The sequence below is a fragment of the Phaenicophaeus curvirostris genome, chromosome 17 (genome assembly GCF_032191515.1).
Source record: "Phaenicophaeus curvirostris isolate KB17595 chromosome 17, BPBGC_Pcur_1.0, whole genome shotgun sequence".
NCBI classification, from domain to species: Eukaryota; Metazoa; Chordata; class Aves; order Cuculiformes; family Cuculidae; genus Phaenicophaeus; species Phaenicophaeus curvirostris.
In genome coordinates, this window is record NC_091408.1 from 14,601,438 (window position 1) to 14,620,673 (window position 19,236).

The window sequence follows — 19,236 nt, forward strand, 5'->3', positions numbered from 1 at the left end:
GGCGTCCCGTGAAGCCCATCTTGATCTTCATTTGCCTCCGGCAGACTCGTACTGTGCAGTTGTCCCAGGTGTTCAGAGAACATCTGGTCACTTGAGGCGGTGTGCATGACTCCTTTCCTGTCCAACAAGCTGATACCATTATTTCTGGCCACTTCCTGCATTCTGCAAATGGTTTGTAGCCAGGAGCCATCCTTTAATAGCAGCTGAGTTTTCACATTGTGATGCCATGTGGGGATGAGCTTGTTCCGCGTGTGCTGCTGCGCAGTGGTCTCTGTCAGCGGCCTGGGACTCCTGGGTGCCCACTGGCTGTCTGACCACCCAGACCGTGTTGTCACCAGTTGGCTGGCGCCTGCTGGATGTCCCCCGTGCCAGAGGGATGCCAGTGTTGATGCCTGTTGTCTTCAACCTCAGCAAAGGGTTCGGTAGGCTCATGGTTAACCTCCGCAGCTGTGCTGTGGAGGCTGGTGCAGAGCCGCAGGCACAGGCAGGGTCTGTCCAGGAGTGATTCTCATGTGGCTGAGCCCTGGTGAGGAGCTGGGCACTGTGTTCATCCCATCCTTCTGGCTGGGGTCGGGTGTCCATGGAGGTCCCAGCTGGCAGCAAGAACCAGCAGAGTCACCAGCACAGACATCCATCGTCCCCGCCGCACTTTCAGCCCCTGAGTAAAATAAATGCTGTCAAATCCAAATCCAAATCCAGTGACACCAAGACTTTTTCTTTTTACTTTGGTTAAGGAATTCAGCCCTCCTCTTATGGCTGTGTTGAACTGAACTGAAGGCTCTTCCCACACCAGGACGTGGCTCTGGCTTCTCAGCCTGTGCCAGCAGGGACCGCTCAGGGCCACTGAGCAAGCTGATTGCTTTCTGTTTCCCTTGCAGAAAAGTCCGTGCATTTCTCATCCATCGCAGAGGCTCAGAAACTGAGCATGGAGCCAGCGGCCACCTCGTGCTGGCCCCCTGTCCTGTCCTACTCCCGGGATGTGATCAAAACCTCTCCCCAGGCAGAGCCCCACTTGTTTCAGTATAACCCACCAGGCAAGTAAAAGCCACCGACTTCATGGCGTGTCCTGACCAGGGTCGAGCATGAGGCTGTGGTTGCAGCCGGTGTCTCGGGTCATACTCTTAAATCAATGCAGCTTTTTGCAGGGGGGGTAAGAGAGAGTTCTCAGCATAAACCTGCTAACCCCCTTGCTTTGGCCCAGCACAGAGCTCCCTCGCTGCTAATGCAGTGGTCTGAGGGTGGTCAGGCCAGTCTCCCAGCCCTGCTGGGGCAGGTTTAGGGGCACTGTTTGTCACAGAAGTGTGGATGCTTCCCTTGGTGCGAACTCAGACAGGCTTTATCCTTCTCTGCACTGTCCTTCTCCAGCTGGAGGGCAGACAAGTCAGGCGCAGAATATCCTTAGGCTGCAGAAGGGATGAGGCCGTGACTTAAATTATTCCAGTTCTTTCCAAAACAATTGCGTGACTTGGATCCTAGTGCAGGGACACAGCCGGCCAGTTCACCTCATCCTGCCCCCGCTCCATCCCTCGCTCGTTTTCTCTCTTGATAGCTGCAGCCACACTGCCTTTCCTCGCTCTTGCTAACACTCGTGTTTTCTGCACAGGACACCCCATCCCGCTAAACCTGCATGAGAGCTCTCGCTCAGGGCTGCAGAGGCTAGCGAGCATCTCCAACCCTCCCCCCCTCATCTCCTCCACCAAGCATCCCTCTGTGCTGGAGAGACCTGTCGGATCCATCTCCCAGGTAAGGTACCAGGTGTGAGCAGCCAGGGATGCCTCGCAGGGCCCGGCAGCCACTCCCTGACCTCTCCTCTTACACCGCAGGGCATGCCCATCCAGCTCCACACACCCTACAGCTCCGAGCACGCCAAGGTTCCTGTCGGCTCCATCACTATGGGCCTCCCGCTGACCGTGGATCCCAAGAAACTGGGTAAGTAACTGGGAGATGAGTGATCTCGCGTGTGCTGTGAGAGCAACGGGGAGCAAGCTTGCTGGTGCCCTAGTGGGAAGGAGAAGCACAGGACATGGCAAGGGAGCACAGAGAGACCTGCTAAGCGGATGAAAGGATTAGGCTATCAGGAGAGCAGAGACACAGGGAGCTAAATTTGTGCAGTATAGGAAAGCAGAACTCGGTCAGGGATGCATCGCAGCCTATAAACGCTCTCTGGCTAATACTGTGATCGAAGGGAGGAAATTATTGCTGCTCCCTAGGCTGGTAGGATAAAGAGTAAATGGCCTGAAGTGAACAAAGAAAGTGTTTAGTCTGCAGATTTTGAAGCGGTTTTTAACGGTAGGAGAGCTTGGACCAGGACCGAGTCTGGGAAGGTGGGGATCCAGGCCCTATTTCCCAGTGTTCATGGATCCCATTATAAACCAGCACTGCCAGCCCCATTCCTGATGTGGAAAGCACCCAGCAGGTGTGAGAGCAGTGCTCTGGCTTTGCTCACCAGCATTTGTGTGTTCTGGCAAGCGCCACAGCCTGGTGAAGGCCATCCCAAAGTGGCAGGGGTGGGGAAGGCACCAAGGAGGCACCAGCCTGGGGCTGGTGGAGATGAAAGCCTCGAGCAGGTGAGGGCAGCAGCCCCGTGCCCCGCACCTACGCTGATATGTGGTTAATGTTTTCCAGTGCCTTTTCCTGGAGTAAAGCAGGAACAACTTTCTCCTAGAAGCCAGGCCAGCCAGCCGGAAAGTCTGGTTCTGCAGCCATCCCAGGAGGGCTCCATCTTGCGGGGTGAGGAGCTGGGGGCAGGAGGCACGTGTCCCAACTGCGGGAGGGGAGGGCTGCTGGCAAACCTGGCAAACACCGCACTGACTGTGGCTGCCTGGTGCTTTCAGGTTTGATTTCTGGGGTTCTGCTCAGCCAAATGGGTCTCTTTGCCCCTCTTCTCCCGCATTGCCTGGGATGGGAGTGCAGATAGGTCTGTACAATTTCTCAGCATTTCTACCATCTCCCCAAATCAGGGCTTTGGACGTTGATCCTGATATAGAGGTTTTGTGTTCAAGGGGCAACCCAAAATCTGTTGGTTAAGACAAAGCGAGACCTGTTTAAATGCCATTAATTGGTTTTCAAGCTCTTTGCTATTGCTGCTGCAGCTGGGCAGGGACCACATTTCATTTAAATCCAGCTCTTCTGTGTTTCTTTCCCCATTAGCTAGGCAGAAGAAAATATATGCAAAGGTGTTGCTTTTAAGTGTAAATTGTGGTTTGTGAAGCCCCCAAGTAAGGCAGTCAGCGCAGGAAGTGCAGTGGACTCATTCCACCCGGCACAGATAAGACGCGAATGAACTTAAACCACCCCGAGCTGCATCTCGACAGAGATCTGCTCTGATCACATCAGGAGAGGCTGGGTAAGGCTGTGCTTTCTCCCAGGCTCATAAATCTGCCTGGCCTCTCCGTGAAGGCAGCAGGGTGCTGGTAGCCTCAAAATACCCGTCTTTTCCTGCTCCCAGCCCCACGCCTACAGGGCTGGGTCCTTGGGGGACAGGGTGAGAAGGGCTCTGCAGAGCACGGGACCTCTTGAAGGCTTTTCCTCCAGTACCTCAGCTTGCTAGAGATTAAGTCAAATCCTGCACTCAGTCAGTAGTCTCAGCACCACAGGTTTTGTGCTGAACATACAATCCAACCCGCAACTCATGGGCTTTGTGTCCTGCAGGTGCTTCGCTCAGCTCTGCCTCAGGAGGGAGCATCACCAAGGGAACACCCACATCCAGACCCCCTCCGGAGTCACCCATCACCTACCGAGGGTCCATCACACACGTAGGTCCCTGGCCGGTTTTGCTTCTGGGTGCTGGACACGGGGGTTGGAGATTTGTGGGGTGCACTGAGCGTGCAACACAGGGCTGAGCAGCACAGGGTCTGCAACGCTCCTGTCCTGTGGAGCCTTTGGAGAGATCTGTGACCACAGCCATTTCAAACAGCCTCCGCTGGGCCTGGCACAAGCCCTGTCCTGTGAACCGAACCTGCAGAAGAGCAGAGCTCAGCAAGCAGAGATGCAGAGCCTCACAGCACATCTAAACCCCACTTTGTTTTCCATAGCTGTCATGAACAGAGGTGAAAGCAGCTTTAAATGGCTTGCAAAAACTGTCTTGCCTGTACAAGTGGAGTGGAGAGGAGGAGGAGATGGTTGGAGGGCCCCATCTGCGCAGAGGAGAGGGAGGTCACGAGGTGCATGTAAGGTAGCGAGGTCTCCTGCCAGGGTTGAGGCTGCTGCGCTGGGGGTCCTGCCCAAAGGCTGTCTTGAGCAGGAAGATACGCTGGCCTTGATCTCCACCATCCATCTTCAGAAGAGCAGCTGGCAAGCGGGCAATAGTTTGTGCAGTGTGAGTTATTGCTCATCTGGTAAGAGAGCGGAGAGCATTAAAAAAAAAAAATCTGTTTCCCGTGGGGATTGTAGTTGGCCATCATTCAGGTATTTAAAGCTACTTGCACTCAGATTTTTGCCTGCCTCCTTCAAGGAGGGTGGCCATGTTCCCTTTGACCCTGGGGACCTGAATCTGAATCCTGTCCTAGAGCAAAGGCTTAACTTGACTGGCGCCTTGCATCCAGCAGCTGCCTGGAGCAGATGCTCAGGGGCTGTAAATAACCCATCAGAGCAAACACAGGCTCCAGCCCCTCAAATGCCCCTGCAGCAGCTATGGGCAGCAATGCCTAGTCATGAAGGGTCTTGAGCATCACGTGCCAGAGTTCAGGAGATGAGCAGAGTTTCTTGAGACACTCTTTTGCATCCAGCTAATTAATTGATCTAGATTCCTCTGTTTGCTTGAGATTAAGGTACCAAGCCCAGCCTCAGGGCGTTACCTGCCTCTCTTGCTGGTCCCATATCCCTCTGCTCCCACTGGGGAGGAGGAGCCCCCTGTTCTGGCAGCAGCTCCCAGTACCAGGGCCAATATTTGATCTCAAATTAATCATCCAGTTTGCAGAACGCAGATCTTGAATATATGCTCTCTGCTCTGAAGCCATCTGTCATCATTCACTTTCATGTCCCCTCTGAGCACGTCCACGGAAAGAAGATGACTTACTGGGGGGAGAGCCAACTGGGAAAGCCAGTACCGACTGTACTGCAAGGGTGGACAGTCAGAGCATTGAACCCACACGCTGGCACATCGTAGCAGCTGTGGCAGAGTTTTGGGGACTGTTGGTGCTCAAAGAGCTTGGTGTAGAGTAGGGTCCTGTCCAGGACAGCGAGATAGCCTGCCCTGGCACAAACTTGGAGGCACTAGCAAAGCTGCCTAGGGCATCACTTCCCACAAGCATCAGTCTTGGGCTTGGTGGGGTTAAACAAGCAGAGTAGGCGGGTGTCAGTCAGGAGCTTTGTTCTGACAGCATCACCATCCTCTGCCTTCCCTGTGATGGAGTGGGAACTGTCACCCCACGGTAGCTGTTAGTGGTGGCACCAGAAGTTGTGGTGGCAGCAGGGTGTTAATCACCAACGTGTTCAAGGACATCCAGCTCTGGCTGTTTTGAAGGGGATTTGGAGGGGAGCAGGTGGCCATGAGCTGTGTCCGTGTGTGCCCCTGGGGAAAGAGAGATTTTGGTTCACACCAGTTTGTGTAAGGAGCCCAGTCCTGTTTCTGCTGGAGAGCTAGCTGGCAGGCTTCGCTCCCTGACCTGCTCCAGGCCTGGTCTCGGTGACACCTGCCATCTCACCGGGCGTGCTGCCAGCTGCCAGCTCCCCCGTGCAGGCAGTGTGCTGAAGGTCACCCGTGCTGCCAGCAGATGCGCCCTGGGCAGGCAGGACATCTCCATGGCTCCTCTACCAAGCTGGGAAAATAAGCTGCTGGGAAAAAGCTAATGCTCAAGCAGTCGCTGCCATCACCAAGGTGTCCCCAGGAGAGCACCAGCTCTGTCCCCCGAGCTGAGTGGAAGCAAGCCGGGTAACATACTCTGAAACACGCAGGTCTGCTCTGTCTTCACCCCTCGCCTCTTCCCAGCAGACTCACACAGATCACGTACCTTTTTACCACTCTTCATTATTGTCCTCATCAATAATTAAGGTGCAAGTCCCTCGCTGTTGGCTGCGTGAGGAAGCAGAGACCAGGCACGCTCTGCCTCCGCTTAGCCTCCCGCAGGGAACAGCCTGTCCCTGTGTGCACGTTTGCTTAATTGCTTGTGACACTTAAATATGGATCTTGGTGGCTTTCCAAGGGCACCCCGGCAGAAGTGCTGTACAAAGGAACCATTACCAGGATAATCGGAGAAGACAGCCCCAGCAGAGCAGAGAAGGCGAGAGAGGATGCCATGCCCAAAGGACATGTCATCTACGAAGGGAAGAAAGGCCATGTGTTGTCCTACGAGGGTAAGTCGTAATCCTCTGCCTTTTTAGGGCAGGCGTGGGGAGCTATTTGAGGAAGGGCTGATGAAGTGCAACAAGCCAGCCTTGCATCTCTCCTTCCAGTGTTGTTTCTCTCCCTTACTGCCCTGCCTGCCTGCCGCCCGGCTGGGTTTCCGTCTCTCCCATGGGGTTATCTTGCCTTGGAGGCCACTTTGCCACTGGGCAGGGTTGCAGTGGGGCCGTGGCTGTGGACAGGGTCTCTGAATTTTGTTGTTTTGGGGGAGCAGGGTAGAGGGGAAAACCAGATGAGAAGGTATTGCCTTCATCCCTATCACCTTGCGCAGGAAGGGACTTGTCCAAAAATGTTAATCAGAGTATCCTCAAGCACTCGCGCTGAGGTGGGACTCAGGAATCTGCAAGATGGAAGCAAGTCAGGTGGTTTGGCGCAAAGGTTTATTCAGACATCCGATTCCCACTTGCAGCATCTGGGGCACTGTGCAGCTTGCCCAGCGTGGGGCTGCCCTGCAGGGATCCTCACGGGCCTGGTGACACCATGCCTCAGTATCTTGTGAGCTTCGCAACAGCATCTTTAGCTATTTGAGGGGGTGAAGCTGTTCCTGCATCCCACAAGGAGCCTGTTTGGGGGGTGCGTTGGCCTGTTGTTGGCTGCTTTCACCTGGAGGCTCTGAGGACCCCAAGGGACCTGCCTGGAGCCCCATCTGGGGTGACACCTGCCACCCGCACAGACAGTGTCACTTGTTAACTGGGCTGACCCTGCCTGGCTGGAAAGCAGTGCAAATAGAGAACAGGCAAACAAAGCCAGGGGAGCAGCCAGGCTGCTCCAGATTGGGCTCTGGAGAGCCCCAAAAGCCATGTTGCAGCTCACACCCCTGCTGAACGGTAACGTGCTTCCTCAGTAAATGCCGACGGTGCCTCGCTGCGTTAGCAGTGTCAGCGTGCAGTCACCAGCTGCTCCGGCCCCCTCTGTGCCTGCTCATCCGATCGCTGCGCTGGCCATTAAAGCTGCTCTGCCAGCCCCACTGGCTCCCATTAGAGGCGAGCAGATGTTCCTCTCCAGTGAAGCTGGCAATGACTCCTCGGGCTCCTCCATAGTCACCTCTCGCTGCGTGCTGGACCGGGCATGGAGATGGGCTCCTCCTCGCCTGCAGCTGGAGTTGGGAAGAGCTGAGTTAGAGTGCAGCCTCACAGCCCCACATCCTCCTGGGGTGGATGTGCTGGATACTGGCATGTGCTCTGGTGTACAGGGAGACAGCCATCCGTGCATGTCACCTCTCTTCTTACTTGAGTCTGGAGATAACTAGGGAGCAGATCCTAACCTTGGTTGGCTGCTGTGCTACCTGAACCCTCTGCCTCCCTTCCCAGGGCAGAGCATCCCTGTCAGCCTGCCCACAGCCCGGGCCCTGTCATCAGTCCTGCAGGCACAGAGTGTCCAGCAGAAGTCCCTTGCCTCTTGCCCACAGGTGCAGGCAGCTGGTTTCGTGTAGGTGGTTGTTTCAGCCAGGGCTGGAGGCAGAGAGTTCAGGTGAGGCCACAGGACACAGCTTGCAAGCTTCGGCTGAGGCCTCCGTGTGTGCCCTGGGAGCACAGGGACCTTTCAGGATGAGGCTCTGTGCCGTGCCCCTCTCCTGCCATGGGGAAACCAGCTTGTTCCATGCCTGCCCGCGTTCGCTGTCAACTCTAGCCCAGATAAGAAGTGTCATCATGGGAGACTTGTGTCTGGGCGCCCTTTGGGACAGTTGGCAGAGCTCAGACCAGGGAGGGTGCAGGAAGCATTTCAGGACTTGTTTGTGCAAGAAGCTATTTTAATCTCCTTTGCCCAGGCTTGGAGTTGAGTGAGGTTGATCTCCAAAACAGTGCCACCAGGGGAGAAATGGGGAAGGCTTCTGGCAGCGAGGGATCCTGCTCTGGGCAGTGGCAGAGACCTGCAGAGCGGACTCATCCCCATTGCACTCACTCACCAGTGTCTGCCCGAGTCTCCTCAGCTGCAGCCTGAGCCTCTTGCCTCTCACTCTACCCCCGTGGACACAGATGAGGAATTCATTCCTTCCTTTCCATAGCAGCCTTTTGCATGCTCGCATGCTCGACAGCATTTATCTTGCCTGCTTCTGCAGCCCTGCTGCCTGCCTCCTCCCCCACGCAGCCCGGCAAGGCTTCCAGCTGGGAGCAGAAGAGTTAAAAACAAAAATTAAATAAGAAATCTGAAATTGTTGGTGATTATGAATTTTGGCAAGCAGAAAAAAAATTGCAAATTCTTTAGTGTCATGAGGGTGCTTAAAATAAAAGAGCTGTAATGAGACGAGATCCTGTAGCATGTGTGAGCTGAATTGTGCTAGATTGGTTATTCTCATTCTGCATATGATTGCTGATGGCTTCTGCAAGGCAAGGGACGTGAGTTTAGAGTGATTTTCTTTCTGTTTAGTCTCACTTCTCCCTCGCGCCCTCCCCCTGCTTCCCGGCGGGTACAAAGGGTGCCCGGGACCGTGTCCTCTTTTTCAGAAGGGCTGTTGGCAGCAGATGTGCCTCGATGACAGGGTGCAGGCACATCGCCCCACGTCTGCTACAAGGTGCTTAACCGATTTGGAACATCACCCCCGGATTTCTCCTGTCAAATGAATTTCAAATGAAGGCTCAGGGACAGATCCCTCTGTTTCCCTGCAGGCAGCCCCAAGCCCTTTCTGGCTTGAGTGGGTGCTGATTGCAAAAACCAATAGTGGGTGTGAAGTTGTAATAATCCCATTTTATTAATTGCTGGTTTTGCTGCGGAGCACTTCTGTTCCCGACTGTCCGTGATGGAATGAATGTTTTTAGCTTCTCTTCCATTTGCTCTAATTGGATAACCAGCTTCTCTGCCCATGAGGAGGAGGATCACAGCACCGGCAATCCTTGGCAGGGGTGGCAAGGCCAGGGATGATGGGCAGAGGCATTTGTCTCTCCCAGCCAACATCCCCACTCGGGGCTCATTACATAAACGAGTCATTCGGCTGCCTGCTAGATTCACAGCTCGCTGCACACGACGGACGCCCGTGGCCCAGGGCAGGTGTGGACAGGGCTGTGCTGGCAGCACGCAGGGGGCTGTAGCTCCAGCCAGCTGCCTGCTCTTGGCTTGCAGAAGAATCTGCTCCAGGTTTGGTCAAGGAGGCAGCAGCAGCCTCTTCATAGAATCATAGAATCACCAGGTTGGAAGAGACCCACCGGATCATCGAGTCCAGCCATTCCTATCAAACACTAAACCACGTCCCTCAGCACCTTGTCCACCCGTCCCTTAAACCCCTCCAGGGAAGGTGTCACACTCTTGTCACACTGGTGCTTGCTCTGTCAGTCCCGCATGGGACTTTTTGCTGTCTCTCCCAGTTCTTGTGTGCCATCATGGCTGTTCCAAAGGAACTGCTCTCAGCTTCGCCTCTCCTCCCTTTTCCCTGGTTTTCTCACCCAGGGAGTGTCTCGGCAGATGTTAAGGCTGGCCAAGATCCCAAACAGTAGGTGTCGAGCTAAAATCAAAACAAACAAGGGGAAAAAAAAATAAAAATGCCCAGCCCCACAGGGCCAGGTTCAGTGGAACCGCAGCCACTCACAGCAGCGCCGCGATGGCTCTGGGCTGTCCTGCTGCCTACGTGATGGCCCCCACCAGGGAGGGAGGGAGTGGGACGCGACAGGGCGGATGCTTCTACCCAAGTGGGAGGCACAGATTTGGAGTCTGAGGCAGGCAGGGAGGGGAGAAAACACCAGCTGAATTTCTTGGAAGCCAACCTTGTGTGATGTTTCTGGCGTTGCTGAGCAGTGTCTGATGCTGGGATGAGATCTGACCTTTCAGCAACGCATTCAAGCAACAGCAAACCCCCCTCCCTTGGCCAGTGCTGACTTTCCGTGCTCCTGATGGTGCTTCTCGCTGTTCCCTCCCCCAGGTGGAGTTGCTGCTTCTCAGTGTCCCAAAGAAGACAGCAGGAGCTCAGGATCTTCACATGAGACCACAGGAACCAAGCGGACCTATGATATGATGGAGGGGAGGATCAGCCGGGGCTTATCAGCCCGTGATACCTTGTCTGCTGGCATTGAAGGTGAGTCTGGGTGAAACCTTTCACCCGGGCCATGTTAGTAGTGACCCGCAGAGATTCCATCTTGTCTCTTGTCTACAAGATGCACCTTCCCATGCCTGTATTTTGGCAGTGGTTAGCTGGTACGTTGCAGCACATCCCAACAGGACAGCGTCTGACCAACACGGGAAAACAAGGGACACAGACTGGCCCACTTGCCTTTGGTTTCTGTCCTGGTGGACCAGTTTCAGGGCTACAAAAAGAGGAACACATTGTAGAAAAAGAGAAATGAAGTCATTTAGAAGTCACTGATACTTTTCCTTGTCATCGCAAGAGTCCCTGGTAGTGCTGTTGTGTATTCACTGTAAATGAACTCCTGTGTCACAGCCCAGCTTTCCCCCTTGGATCTGTTCTAGGTCTCATGGGTCGAGCGATCCCTCCAGACAGACACAGCCCCCATAACCTAAAGGAGCAGCACCACATGCGGGGCTCAATTACACAAGGTAAAGTCTGTGAGAAGAAGCTGGCCACAGCCAGAGGTAACATGGGGAAATATCTCACGTGCATGGCCCCTTATTCTTGTCAGGCCCTATAAGGCAGAAAGGAACAAGGATGTTCACATCAGGTCCAGCTACAGATCTCTGCACCCTTGGCTATGTGCTCAAGAGATTTTCTGCCAAGCTGAGCTCTCACCAAAGTCAGGGGTAAAATTCTTAATGACTCACTTGAAGGCAGGTTGGAATGGGTGTGAAATGGATCCAGAAGGTGGCTGCTTTAGCGATACAGCTGCTCTGTGTGTTTTGTTGGGTACCAGTACACAAGTTGCATGCATTAAGTAGAGACCCCCTTGAACTGTGTGTCCAGTATTTGGCTGAGGAATCACCCTCTGCATCCATTGTCTGCTTGGGGATTGGCAGGAATACCTCGGTCTTATGTGGAGGCCCATGAGGACTACCTCAGAAGAGAAGCCAAGCAGCTCAAGAGGGAAAACACTCCACCAAGGGACTTATCTGATGCCTACAAGGTCAGGTCTCACGAGGGCCTTACTCCTCTGAAAATGAAACCAGCCCATGAAGGCCTGGTGGCCACAGTGAAAGAAGCAGGAAGATCAATCCATGAAATTCCCCGGGAAGAGCTGAGGCGTACACCAGACATCTCTCTGACGAGACCTCTGAAGGAAGGCTCCATCACACAGGTGAGTATGGGGTGAACAGCAGATGAGATTAGTCCTACTCAGGCTGCAGTCCGTGCACAGACCATGGGGACCATTCCCAAGGTAAAAAGGAGAGCAAAGAGGGCTTCAGGTTACAAACACAGCACTGTTCAGAATTGAGGCTCTACTTGGGTACAGGTTGCATTTCCCTATCCTTTGGTCTTTAAAGGTCCCTTCCAACCCAAACCATTCTATGATCCTTCCCAGGATAGGTAAATGCAGAACCCAGGGAAGGGATCTGGGCGGCCCCTGTCAACGTTAAGAAAGCGATGCTGCATCCGCATGCGTACACTGAATGGGATGCATTTGTCTCTTCTTTAAGGCCAGAGTCAACTCAGTGCCCTCAGCTGTTGTGACTCTGGTTGCCTGGTCTCTTCCCTTCATGGGCAAATGTCAGCCCAGCGAGGCCAGTAGTGAGGATGGAACGTGGCATGCTGTCTCCTGTTGGCCTCCAAATATTTGGAAGGTTCCCATGGCACCTCAAAGTCCTACCTCATTTCACAGTGTGTGTAGGAGACAGGCGTGATGGGCACAGCCAGCCTTCAGCAGTGACTCATCATCATCTTGTTGGAGCACAACAAGACATGCAAGATGGGCACTCCACCCTGCCCTGCGCCGTGCAGAGCTGTTAGCTCTGCTTTGCTCATGGCTGTTGCCATTCAAGAAAGTAAATTGGTGCACTGACCTACTGAACGAGGAACCACGAGTCCTGCTGAGACTTGGTGGGACGTGGTCACTGCATCCCCTTCTGCTGGATGCCCCTTTGATGTCCCCTCTGCTTTCTGTCCCCAGGGTACCCCGCTGAAGTACGATAGCAGCTCTTCCTCCTCGAGTACCAAAAAGCACGACGTGCGGTCTATCATCGGCAGTCCCGGAAGGACTTTTCATTCTGTGCACTCACTGGATGTTATCCAAGACCCGAGGAATCTGGAGAGAGCTTACGAAGAGAGCCTGAAAAACAGGCCAAGCCCAGTGACAAACTCGGGTGGCTCCATCGCCAGAGGGGCTCCTGTAATTGTACCCGAGCCGGGCAAGCCCCACCAAAGTGCCCTCGCCTATGAGGACCACCAGGCAGGGCACAGCACAGCGTTCGGCAGCCACTTGCACAGAGGGTCTCCAGTTTCCACGCGGGAGTCCACACCACGGCAGCACGAAGGTACTTGGTAAACCTTTTCTTTGATGCTAAGATTCCTAGCAAGCTGAGCGGGCAGGGTGCACAGGACGTGGCTGCTGATCCCACCTGCCCGGGCTATTTCTGGCAGGCGCCTGTCGAACCCGTTCTCCCCAGCGCCTGCACCCACTCCCGCCCCTGTCCGCAACCGATTCGTGGCACTGAGACGGCTGCCAGGGACAGCTGGGGCTCAGCAACCTCCCTGGGGTGCTCACACAGTTGCCGTGAGGACGCCCCATGTCTGGGCTGAGGTGACCAAAGGGAGACTTGGACCACGCTGGTGAAGCTGATGAAGTTCATAAAGCTTCCTCCCTGGCGCAGCTTTGGCGCAGGGCACACCTGTTTCTAAAAGCGGGCAGGAAAGCGGCGTTGGGTGCACTGGGTGGGGGATCTCCAGGCTTTTGTGTTTGCTTTCCTCGTGTGCTTATGCCTCATCCATCACCTGGGCACTGAGTGCCTCACCTCCAGGAACATCTAATCCCTTCTGAGCCGGAGGATCGGGGCAGTGTGATTGGCCTTTGGCAGCTGCCGACTCCCCAGCCCGAGTGCCTGTGCTGGGCAGGTTCTGCCCACACCCCCGGCACCCGTCTCCTGCCCCTCGAGCCGGGGCTGGGCTCAGTGGTCTGGTGAGACAGGCTTAGAGCACAAAATCCCCTCTTGCTTCATGGCTTGTTTGTGGGCAGAGTCAGTGCTGAAGCCAGTCCCTGAGACACCTTGTTTTACAAAACCTGCTAGTTTTGGTTAACTGCGTCAGCGCCGTTTATGTCTTCTTCCTGCAAATCCCTATCCTACCCCAAGAGTCTCATGAGCTTGGGGCGTGCAGCACAAGATACCGCCAACTGCAAAAAACTGAGGCAGGACGTGCCTCCCCAGGGAGGAGCAGGACATGGGGCTGTGCAGTGCAGAGCTCCGCAAAAAAGGCCTCCCCCAGCACTTGGTGCTGACTGAGACGGCTCCAGTTCTCCGTGGTCAGTGTCTCCCATTGCTGCTGCCTCTGTTGTCTTTCTGGTTAGGACAATCATTCTCAGGAGAGCCTTCAGATGTTGGTGGCTCTTTGAGATTGGCACATACAGTGAGCGGGATGCAGGGCAGGCAGCTCCTGGGCAGTGGGGAGGGATTCTGAGGGAAAAATCAACATTCCTGCAAAATGCTTTTGGGGAAAGTGTATTTCTGCATGTCTCAGGAGCGCTGCAGCGATGCTTCACTGCTGGCTCCTTGTGTGGGGTCAGGATGAACTTGCAAACCGCCCAGTGTGGCCGCAATAAATCCATTAGGAAGGAGGGATTTTCTGGGACAGAATTCTCCTCCCGGGTGCAACCAGGGCTTGGCCCACCTTGACCTTGGTGGCGTAATGTGGCATGGCAGTGCAGGGAGGAGGGAAAGGTCCCTTAAGTTCAGAGGGAGCCACGGGCATCCCTGCAGAACACACTTGGCTGCAGGCATCCCTGAGGGAGGCAACTTGGCCGTGGTGCTCAGTCTCTGACTCATTTCCTTCTCGCTGCAGGGAGCATCACTGCCGGGAAGCCGGTGTCCCAGGACAGAAAAATCACCCCCACATCGAGAGAGCTCACCAACTCCAAGTCTCCACACGCCCCTGTGCCCGACCACCACCACCCCATCTCTCCATACGAGCACCTGCTCCGCGGGGTTAGTGGGGTCGACCTGTACCGAGGACACATCCCGTTGGCTTTCGACCCTGCCGCCATCCCGAGGGGAATCCAACTGGAAGCAGGTACCTTCGACAGGGGCATGGTCAGTTTGGGATCAGTTTTTTTCCTTGTCATGTTCCAGAAGCCTGAATTTGCCAGGGAAAGTCGCTTCATGTCTTATACTTTTCTCTTCCCAGCTGCTGCTTACTACCTGCCGAGGCATCTGGCTCCGAGCCCCACGTACCCCCACCTCTATCCTCCGTACCTAATCCGGGGCTACCCAGACACGGCCGCCATGGAGAACCGACAGACCATCATCAACGACTACATCACATCCCAGCAGATGCACCACAACGCCGCAGCCACAGCCATGGCACAGCGGGCAGACATGCTACGCGGCTTGTCGCCCCGGGAGCCCTCCCTCGCCCTCAACTATGCAGCAGGTCCTCCTGGCACTAAGGATTCAGGGACGGTTTTGGGAGGGGGAGGCTGGGTCAGGCCAGCATCGCCAGCTCCAGCACTGGTGCCAAGGGCCAAGCCAGCAGCACGGTGTCAGCCAGCAGTGTAGGAACCGGGCTGGTCAGCATGGGGACAGCTGGGGGGAATTTGATGCTCTTTTTGCTGTCTTTACTTACTTGAGGATCCTTACGTGCATCTCTGGTTTTGGATTATGGGAGCACTTCCCAGCCTGGCCCTGCTGGCTTTTGGAGGTGAAAATACACTCACAAGGATGTCTGGCTTTCTGCTGGGGAATGTGTGGGATGCAGTGTCAGGCTTCTGCCCCTCCACATCAGAGTAGCGTTGGTCTCAGGATGATACTGCCTGCAGCTGCCTCACTCAGCAAGGACAGATCACAGCATTTTTCCTCCCCAGTATTCCCAGTAGCAGAAGTGTATCTGCCCACAGAAGGGTTGTCCCCACCCCAGCAGCCAGTGCCCTGGGCTGTGTGCTCGCTGGCACCTCCTGTGCTGTACCAGAGCAGCAGGATGGGTCAACCCTTCCCAGCATCACTCCTGGCTCAAGCAGTTCGATGCCATCCTGACAGAGCTCTTACTTCTCTCTCCAGGCATCATTGACCTGTCCCAAGTGCCACACCTGCCCGTCCTCGTGCCCCCCACCCCTGGCACCTCTGCCACCACCATGGACCGCATCACTTACATCCCTGGGCCTCCGCAGACCTTTGGCAGCCGGCACAGCAGCTCCCCGCTCTCCCCAGGTATCACTGCATGTTGCTTTTCCCATGGGAAGGGGTTTGGGCAGAACTTCCTCGACCTGATCCATGAGCTCAGCGTGTCAGAGCAAATTGGTGGAAGCCCAAATTCTTTCTCACTCAAGGACCAGTATTCCCCTTCTTCCCCAAAGTGGCAGCTGGCAAACAGCTTTGTGGGAGGTCATACCCTGGAGATGGTAGCAGGACAGCTATTGTGTGATTTACCTGGGTTTTGTCACACTGATTGCCCCCATCTGTCCTGCTCCAGTTGACCTTGGGTGGAGTGGTTCCTTATCTGTTCCACAAACACAGTGATGTGAAGAGCAGACAGTGTTCCTCAGCAGGAATCGCTGCTTCTGCAGCCCTTTCGCTGCCTCACTGCCTTTTCGTTGGGTTTCAGGAGGCCCCACGCACATGACCAAACAGTCAGGATCATCAGTGTCTGAGCGGGAGCGGGAGCGGGAACGGGAGAGGGAACGTGAAAAATCCATCCTAGCATCCACCACGGTGGAGCATGCACCCATCTGGAGACCAGGTAGGCTGGGAAGAGCTCGGCACTGCATCTTGGGGCCTGTGCTGGGTGGAGGTCGGGTGGGGACTATAAAACACAGAGCTAAAGAAGCCCTTTGTTGCATTTTCCCCCAGGTACAGAGCAGTCCAGCAGCCGTTCATCCTCACACTCTCACAGCCACCAGCATTCTCCTGTCTCACCCCGCACCCACGAGACCATCCAGCAGCGCCCCAGTGTGCTCCACAACACAAGCATGAAGATCATTTCCTCAGAGACCCCGACCCCTTCTGTCCTGCGGTACGTCTCCCCACTGTGGTTCCTGCCACTCACCTGGACACCTGCACTGGGGCAGACATGGTGGTTAATAGATGAGCATTGTACAGGGCACCTCTGAGATGGAGCGCGGCTTGTTTTGGCCTTCAGTCTCAGTGGGAGCAGGTTTGGGGCTTACGAGGAAGTTGTGATGGAGAGAGGTGGGTTTTGGTGCCAAGTTCCTTTGCTTTTACTCTTAGATTTTGCTGCTACCAGGGGAGAAAGCAGGAGCATCCCAGGACTGTCTGTGATCAAATGGCGTCGGCAAGAGGGTATTACTCCTCTTCCTGAAGGTTGCCTGGTGTTGGAGTTATGAAGACCTTTTGCATTGGTTTTGTTCTCCCCAGTCCATGCATCCAGGCCACAGTGACCTGGATGTGTTGTTGTGGTAGACGCTCCATCTGAGCCCTCCTCACCTGCTCCAGCATGGGCCCAACCCTACAGGAGCTCAGGAGACCTTGGTCAGGCAGGTAATGGCACTCCCCTTTCTCCATGTGCCTCTCTCATCTTCGCCTTGTCTATGTTTGCCTTCCAGATCCTCTTCTACCACTACCACGTCACCGATCCGCTCCAGCCCCTTCCCCTCAGCCTCCACCCTGCGCTCCTCCATCAGCGCGGCAGATGGCTACGCAGCCCTGATGGACCCGGCCGTCCTGCAGAAAGAGGCCTTGAGGGTGCGGGAAGCCAAAGCAGAACGATCCCAGACTGACAACATCTTGACCTCAAAGCTACCCAGTGGGGCCAACCTCGAACAGTCGCCTTCACCCATTAAAGCCACGGAGTCGAGACCTTTACCTGCCTCTGGTTCTTCGCATCACTACAGCAGAATACAGGGGAAAAGCCAGCAGCACCATCACCCTCTGGACCAGCAGCACGCAGCCTCGGGCCCTGAGCAGCACAGTAGAGAAAAGAGTCAAAGTAAAGCCTTTTCATTGCAGGAGCAGGAGCTCCGAGCACTCGGTAAGACCACCGGCACAGCAGTCAGCTTCATAGACTTGGTTATCACACACCAAATCTCTTGTGAGAAGGGGCAGAGAGAAGGAGGGTTGCTAAGTAAAGACTCCACTAGCCATGATAAGAAGTACTTATGCTCTCCAGTTGTGTTATTCCAGGCATTTTTATTTGTGTATGTTTTAGGGATCTTCCCTCCTCTTGCCCTCTTTTAGTTTTTCCATTGCCAAGTCCTGGTTTGCAAATGCTGTGCAGTTACTGCTGTTGCCTTTTACAGACAAGAGCAATGTGCTAATTCTGATATCCCCATCATTAGGAATTCCCAGGCAGTTTGTAAGGAACAGTTTTGGGTTATAAATCAAATGACACACGCCTCCCTGCTCCTGGTTGGACCACTGAGTGTGCAGCATCTCAGAGGGCTTTGTGGGCTGTTGTGCAGTGCAGCTCAGATGGGGTCCCCGCAGTTGGGGTGACGTGGTGCTGGTTGCTGCGCAAGAGGACAGTGCAGGCAGGGCTCTCTACGGCTCAGCCCAGCCATGCCTAGCAGCCGTTTCCAGAGCAGACCACAGGAACCACCTGACAGTGATCTTGTGTAGGACACACAAGCGCTAAGATAAGTTTCTGCAGAAGGAAAAGGGAAAGGGCTGGATTCAAGGTCTTGGTCATTCTTGATGGGACCAGTCTTCACCCAGAGCATTCATCCAGGCTCCCACCAGCCCTCAGGGGTTTGATGGGACCCTTTCTTCAAGCTGAAGAATCTGCCTTGACCGTCAGCACTGGATGTTGTAACCCAGCTCCCCTTCCTGTAACCCAAGGATGGAAAGGACACAGAAGTGTGGCCAAGGAGGGAGACCTGCTCTGACTGGCATGCCCCAACCCACCCGTCCCATTGTTTGGTTGTATCTGATTGCAGCCCCTTCTAGCAGCGTGCTCCGGGATGTGCCTCTGGCTGAGGTCCACTGCCTGGATGAGCTCCTCTGCTGTTTTCCCTGGCCCCAGTGTTTCCTCCAACTGAATGTTGTCATCCTGTGGAGAGAGGCAGCCTTTCTGCAGCCATGAGCTGGTGTTCCCCAGGAGTTAACTGTTGAATAGAGATCTTTAGAGAGCAGGACACTTCATCTTGGGTGGATCTGAAGGGTGGTCCCTTCAGTAGTGGCATGCATGGAGTGATGGGCGATGTTGCATCCCTTCTCCTAGCACAGGGAGGTTCTCCATGGGGTTCCTTTCCTACCTTTGCTCCAGGTATGTGCAAGGTCAGTGTGTCTACGCCTGGGCACCAGGCTCCCTCCGGCAGCACTGTGGGTTTGGCTGCAGTGAGCGGGTTCTAGGAATTGGGTGTTAGGAGGTTAAAGGTCTGTGGAGGCAAAAGTCGTGAGTGTTACCAAACGTGCTTAGCTGTGAGTGGCAGCATGCGCCTGCTGCAGGACTCCTCTGCCCTCTGCCCTGGCCTGTGGAAGCAAAATGTGCCCGTGCTTAAGTTTCCCCTCTCTGTTGAAGGCTAGTGGTGGTCCCTCATTCCAGCTCTGCTTGCCTTGATGCAGCTCAACTCCATGCAAAGGGCTTAAAAGACAGAACGGTCAGGAAGCCTTTTTCGCCCTGTGGGACGTGGGCCTCAGGAGCAGGAACTGGAGTCTGCAGGTCCTTGCACCCAGTTTGCAAGTCCCTACTCTCGGCCACTATAGGCTTGGGGTTTTTCTTTGGGAGGCCCCCCGTGCGGCCACCCCCTCTCCCACAGAGCTCACCATCCTTCTTCTTCTTCCTTCTTCTGGACATTAGGAAAAAATTCTTCACAGAAATGGTCATTGGTCCCTGGCAGAGGCTGCCCAGGGAGGTGGTTGAGTCACCTTCCCTGGAGGGGTTTAAGGCACGGGTGGACGAGGTGCTAAGGGGCATGGTT

At 54.9% G+C, this 19,236-nt stretch overlaps 2 protein-coding genes across 15 annotated transcripts in view; one reads left to right on the forward strand and one right to left on the reverse strand.

The window, feature by feature from the left end:
• Positions 1-19,236, forward strand: part of NCOR2 (nuclear receptor corepressor 2) — a 258,401-nt gene that overhangs the window by 227,068 nt on the left and 12,097 nt on the right. For 12 of the 14 annotated variants that reach the window (XM_069871331.1, XM_069871339.1, XM_069871340.1 and 9 more), the window contains 16 exons: positions 879-1,034; positions 1,604-1,743; positions 1,824-1,929; positions 2,626-2,730; positions 3,652-3,755; positions 6,144-6,294; positions 10,194-10,346; positions 10,739-10,825; positions 11,240-11,517; positions 12,328-12,691; positions 14,211-14,438; positions 14,553-14,798; positions 15,422-15,571; positions 15,966-16,100; positions 16,211-16,373; positions 16,924-17,348. In XM_069871331.1, coding sequence (XP_069727432.1) covers positions 879-1,034; positions 1,604-1,743; positions 1,824-1,929; positions 2,626-2,730; positions 3,652-3,755; positions 6,144-6,294; positions 10,194-10,346; positions 10,739-10,825; positions 11,240-11,517; positions 12,328-12,691; positions 14,211-14,438; positions 14,553-14,798; positions 15,422-15,571; positions 15,966-16,100; positions 16,211-16,373; positions 16,924-17,348 — 2,991 coding nt within the window. The remainder of the gene's footprint in view (positions 1-878; positions 1,035-1,603; positions 1,744-1,823; positions 1,930-2,625; positions 2,731-3,651; positions 3,756-6,143; positions 6,295-10,193; positions 10,347-10,738; positions 10,826-11,239; positions 11,518-12,327; positions 12,692-14,210; positions 14,439-14,552; positions 14,799-15,421; positions 15,572-15,965; positions 16,101-16,210; positions 16,374-16,923; positions 17,349-19,236) is intronic. The other 2 variants (XM_069871338.1, XM_069871343.1) reach the window with 1 other exon arrangement.
• Positions 4,264-19,236, reverse strand: part of RFLNA (refilin A) — a 58,227-nt gene continuing 43,254 nt past the window's right edge. Inside the window, exon 4 of the transcript XR_011338683.1 lies at positions 4,264-4,276. The gene's annotated coding sequence lies outside the window, so the exon portion shown is untranslated. The remainder of the gene's footprint in view (positions 4,277-19,236) is intronic.